The sequence below is a fragment of the Macrosteles quadrilineatus genome, unplaced genomic scaffold, assembly GCF_028750875.1.
Source record: "Macrosteles quadrilineatus isolate MER2022 unplaced genomic scaffold, UCM_ALF_1.0 Scaffold_5__1_contigs__length_97177068, whole genome shotgun sequence".
NCBI classification, from domain to species: Eukaryota; Metazoa; Arthropoda; class Insecta; order Hemiptera; family Cicadellidae; genus Macrosteles; species Macrosteles quadrilineatus.
The window spans coordinates 85,705,283-85,711,290 of record NW_026542598.1 but is presented as its reverse complement, the minus strand read 5'-3'; the positions used below and the strand labels follow the sequence as shown (position 1 = coordinate 85,711,290).

The 6,008-nt window shown below is 34.8% G+C and overlaps 1 protein-coding gene across 1 annotated transcript in view; it reads left to right on the top strand.

Moving 5' to 3' along the window:
• Positions 1-1,156: 1,156 nt before the first annotated feature.
• Positions 1,157-6,008, top strand: part of LOC128995756 (peptide transporter family 1-like) — a 41,013-nt gene continuing 36,161 nt past the window's right edge. Inside the window, exon 1 of the mRNA XM_054420774.1 lies at positions 1,157-1,334. Coding sequence (XP_054276749.1) covers positions 1,157-1,334 — 178 coding nt within the window. The remainder of the gene's footprint in view (positions 1,335-6,008) is intronic.

Below are 6,008 nucleotides of genomic sequence, written 5' to 3'. Positions count from 1 at the left end.
GCGGCGTCAAGGTTCACCTACTATTTCTGCTCTCAGTTTTAACTGATAACTTTTAATGGAAGCTAAACGTTCTGCTTCAATTCGAGTTAACATGCATGTTGCAACAACGTTTTTCCAGCATTAAGAATTGAAGAAAACTGTTGCCTTACTGATAACCCGTGTTAAGTAATTTAGTTGGGGTTTTTTTAGTTTGGTAATTTCATTTCTTTTATTTGAGACATCCTCCTAAACCAACGATTTTTTTTCGTATAGAATCCCGAAAAGTCTCCGGATTACCAACTGGACAGCCATAATCTGCTTTGAAAGCAGCAACACCATTGAAAGTTGGTTAACTTAACGTGTCTCTCAGTCTCAGTATATGCCTCGCATCAGAACGTTCTTACGTTGTTCAGTGGAGTTTCTGGGGTTCTCTTAATACCTGTCCCAAAGTTTTGAAAGTATGGATTAGTTTGTCGAAATTGGTTAGTTAACTCTTGTAGCTATAAGATTTGGATAGCAATTGCAACTTTCTCTTTTTGAACAACGTCAACGCATATTATTTGCCTTAGAATCGTAAAAATAAACTTGATTGTCCCTACTCGATCGTTGATTACATAAACACTAATTCCTTCACTTATGTTTGGTCTAATATTGCCACTAAAACTTACAATAGCAACTTCTTATTTTTGACTTGAAATGTCTGGATTGTGTTGAATTTTCTACCTCTCTTTTTCTACCCTCCTTATACGCATAAGATATATTATTATTAATTGTCTCATCCTCCCGTTTTCAATATTTCTTATTTGAACTTGAGGCATTTTCTGTTCATCCAAACAAAACTGATTAACTGTTTAACTTGGTCTTAACCTACTGAATATTGCAAACATTAATATTTACTCCCAAAAAGCTAATGATTTTCTTTTTATAAACAGCTGTTTTTTGTTTTTAAATTTGTTCTATGTATTTCTTATGGGTAAAACCCGACCTTTGAGAGGGTCTCACGCCCTTAAGAGTTGGCATTTTAAAATTCTAAAACCTTATTGCAAAACTACACATTGAGACAAATCTTTTGACACCTTAAACGTTGAAATTGGTCCGCAAATAAGGGAGGAGTTGCGTTAACAAAAAACGGCTTCACGTATTATATATATAGATAGATAGATAGAAGATATATTCAATGGTACCACGCGCAGGAGCACCTGTGGTAGCGGCTGGGACCTTGGGCCGTGACGGTCGTCTTGTCCCTAGTTCCAGGTCAGGGTTCCGCCGCGACCTTCCTCGCACTCGCCCGACACCCGGCACCCGGTCACTGGGTCAACCGCGTCAGGAGGGTGGAGATGTTCAAGGTCATGGGGGTTTGTCACTGTGGAAAGATTTAGGGAGTTTTTTTGGTTTCCCGGTGATTGTGATTTTAGGTTGTGGATATTGTCCATCGCCGATTAGTCAAGACACAATTACGTTTCGGATTGTGGAATCTGACCCCGTCTTCAGGTGATGAAATAAGAACATGACCAGATTAGTACAGAGTTTATATTGTATAGGGGATTATTGTGGACGTTTCCCATAATGCATGGGTAAACCATAATGACGTTTCGGGATGTAGAATCTGACACCGTCTTCAGGTGATGAAATAAGAACATGAACAGATTAGTACAGAGTTTATATTGTATAGGGGATTATTGTGGACGTTTCCCATAATGCATGGGTAAACCATAATGACGTTTCGGGATGTAGAATCTGACACCGTCTTCAGGTCATGAAATAAGAACATGACCAGATTAGTACAGAGTTTATATTGTATAGGGGATTATTGTGGACGTTTCCCATAATGCATTGGTAAACCATAATGACGTTTCGGATTGTGGAATCTGACACCGTCTTCAGGTGATGAAATAAGAACATGACCAGATTAGTACAGAGTTTATATTGTATAGGGGATTATTGTGGACGTTTCCCATAATGCATTGGTAAACCATAATGACGTTTCGGATTGTGGAATCTGACACCGTCTTCAGGTGATGAAATAAGAACATGACCAGATTAGTACAGAGTTTATATTGTATAGGGGATTATTGTGGACGTTTCCCATAATGCATTGGTAAACCATAATGACGTTTCGGATTGTGGAATCTGACACCGTCTTCAGGTGATGAAATAAGAACATGACCAGATTAGTACAGAGTTTATATTGTATAGGGGGTTATTGTGGACGTTTCCCATAATGCATTGGTAAACCATAATGACGTTTCGGATTGTGGAATCTGACACCGTCTTCAGGTGATGAAATAAGAACATGACCAGATTAGTACAGTTCTCTTATTGTATAGGAGATTATTGTGAATATTTGTCATCATGCGTTGGTAAAACACAACATGACGTTTCGGGATGTAGTATATGATCCCATCGTCAGGGTAAAAGGAGTCTAGAAAATGACAAGCCTATAACAAATTTCTACAAGAATAAGTGTAAGATACCTCTAAAGATTTGCCATGATAAGGATCAATTGAGGCCAGTTATATGGTTAGTTCAATCTTGTTTATGATGAGGTCGTTTTCTTCCTACTAATTGCATCTTATTGCTCCAAAATAATGTTTTTACTATTTTAACTGAATAACGTAGTATTTTTAACCAGTTGCTTATCTTTTGGTATTACAACCATGAAGTGAAGCACGAACCTAAAAAAAAGATAGAAACTTAGTCTACATCATCAGCTACTTTAATGTTACCAAAATAACCCATAAAACAATGGCTAAAGACGACACCAACAAATCAGTACTCGTGAGGAAAAGAGTCACTTCAAACAGGAGTGATGGAAAATATTATTTTTTATTGTTACCCTTGTACAGCAAGCAAAAACTACTGTTTTCGTAAGGTAACGTTTAACACTTAGTTTAATATTACCATTTGTGTTGTAAACACAATTAATCACTAAAACTCGTGACTTGGATTAAACCTACATGACGAAAATAGTCACTTTAGGACATAGTACTGAAATAAATTACTATGACTATAAGTTAAGCTTTTCCCCTAGGGGGGAAAATACGTTTATTACTCTACAGAATATCAAAATGTGGGACAGAAAGTATGTGGTCGCCTGGGCGGTGTTTACTAGATCGGACAAGAATAGGTTAAGGCGTCGCCAACTCGTGCGGTTCGGCACGGGCCAACCGCTGGCTGTCTCACACTTACACACACATACTACATTGTAGTGTATATCAGCACACGAGTCTGTGACTATGGATCATATACACTTTCCGTGTTGAAATTGTTACAAGTATGAAATGTACTGACGATTTCTGCAAACGCCAACTTGGTGACCAAGCCAAAATAGTTTTATATTATGAGGAATTTAGACTAGCAATCTAACGAAAACACCACCTATTTAGACCGGAAAGAACTAGTATGCAGCTGATATAGAAGTATACTAAAGCAGCATCGTTAAGGCAGCAGCATTTGTTAAGACAGCAGCATTGTATAGATTTAAGAGAAAATGTATAATCTACGATTTCGTTTAGATTTTCTTATGACTCAAGTGATAATTGTTTAATCAATGTTCCTCAATCATCAAATGAGTAATTATTGAACAACAGTTCAATAATTTAAGACCCTAAGCTAGATAAATCAATCTACAAATGATGAATTTCGTCAAATCGCGTATATTGAATTCCATCTTTTTGTAGATGTATCTTGTATAGGCTAATTTTACTGTACGCCAAACCGTAATTTTAATTACCAAAACACCCAACCTGCATTATTTCCTAGACGTGCCCCATCAAATATATTTACACTAAATTAACTTAACCTGAAAAACTGTCAGTCACCCGTTATCTAAAGTTGATAAATTATTGAAACGTATTTATTAACACCTTGTATTCACGTGGTTTGGATTGGCATTCTTCTTGCATCCGTCCTTCAGTTGTCAGCTGGTTGAGCGGAAGTGAGGAAAAATAACTGCACGTGCAACTTCGCATATTTTATTGGTTTCCACTGATTAAACACGTGCTAGTTGTAACGGGTTTGCTTTTAGAATAAAACTATGAATTGAACAATTCTAGCGTTCATGTTGTTCTTAATGAAGTATAGTGTAAAAAAGTTATTATGAAAGAATTTTAATTACTGTTGTACTGTATGAATATTAATTAGATTTTCATCACGTAAGAAATCGATCTGGACAGAGTTACTCCAGAGGTCAATATTTTATACATATGTATATAGTTAAAATAGTGTTTAACCTTGCTAGAGAGAAATTTTAAACATCGCAATGCTTTCTAAAATCTACATAAGTTTCACAAATAATGATTTTTACTGATCAATAAATTATATGTTTATACAAAAGCATTTTTATGTTACAGGCAAATTATATAATGCAGGTTTTGTATAGAGTGACTAGGCATTATGTATAATGCTTTGACATTCTATAGAATGCCCACATGTGTGTCAGGCAAAGTATAAAATATAAATATTTATAACAAATTTAATTTATTTAACAGGGTTAATTTATTTTGTTTATAGTCAGGCTAGGTTAATTTTAGTTAATTCAAGATTAGATTGGCTAATGTCAAAAAGAAGTAAAAATCTGTTTAAAAAATCCCCTGGTAAAACGAAATAATTTTATTTGGCTAGGTTAGTTTATTTTATGTTAGAGTAGCAGAGTACCCGTCCATCGTACGGGGTTGGCATATAAGTATAAAATGCTTATTGCAGTTAAACTCAAGCTTTGCGCTTGCAATGAGGGAGGACAGTTTGATTAAATTTTCAGTATTCTATAGTATTACACATCTACCGTAGCCTAACGTTCTACCACTTCACCTAAACAACAGAGAAAAATAAATGATCAAAGATTCGCAAAATATCAAAAATTATTCATTAAATTAAAAACTTAAACATATCTGTAAACAATCTTACTTTGGCAGTTAGTGTTCATTGCGTATCACAGTTTTTGTTGCTGCTTAATTAGCTGTTTTCATAAATGTAAAAACTATATAGTGCTGCATCCTCTTGGTAAATCATATAAGTTTTTAATGCTTTTGCATATCATAGAACCAACTTTTTAGATGAAACAGCTGACTAAATTCTTTAATTCCATTTAAATATGAATACTCATAAGGTTAACATGGGGAACTACAGAGCCACTGGGGCGGAGCCCGAAAGGATTCTTTAGATAAGAATATGCCTATATGTTAATCGGGAATGTGAGCTATCATCATGCCAAATTTCAGCCCAATCCGTCCAGTAGTTAATGCGTGATTGAACTTCAAACAAACAAACAAACACACAAACTTTCACATTTATAATATTATAGTAAGATAAGATTAATTAATGCCACGCAAGGATACATAAGTCTAAATTTGAGCTCAATTTCATACCTGGTTCATTTTAGGCAATGTATAGAATGCTTAGTCATTCTATACTCTATGATTATTATACTTTGCCTATATATAATCTATGAGTATGCTAGCCATTGGTTTCATTGTTGTGCCCTGCCTTCTAGATTAGTTGTAAATTGGATGATCACGTGATACGTCCATGCATAACCACGTGATCGTCTCGCCAGTGTAGCGGGCGATTTGAAATTTAAATACCAAACGAGCTCTCGTCCCACTGCATTCTACCGACAATCCCACTATAATATTGTAAAACATAGTTTAAAATGTATAGTGTTTGTTTCTACTCTGTCGCGTATTCATTTTAAAGTACCTGTGAAAGTTTAATTGGTATTATTTAGTAAGAATTTGAGTAGAGTTGAGTGTTGAATAAGAAGTAGAACTTCATGTTGCTAATGTATAGATAATTCCACTTTTAGACAAACTAAATCAGGACTTTTATGGATTCTATATTTATGGAAGGCAAATAACATTGAATTACTACTGTATCTATTAACTATACTGTATTAATAAAACTATAGATTGGTTAGGTTAAGCTAAAATAAACAAAACAGAATACATTAATACAAACAAATAATACACCTGATTTTAATAAGGTAATAAATTGAAAAAATAACACAAACAAAATAAGTACAGCTGAAGTAT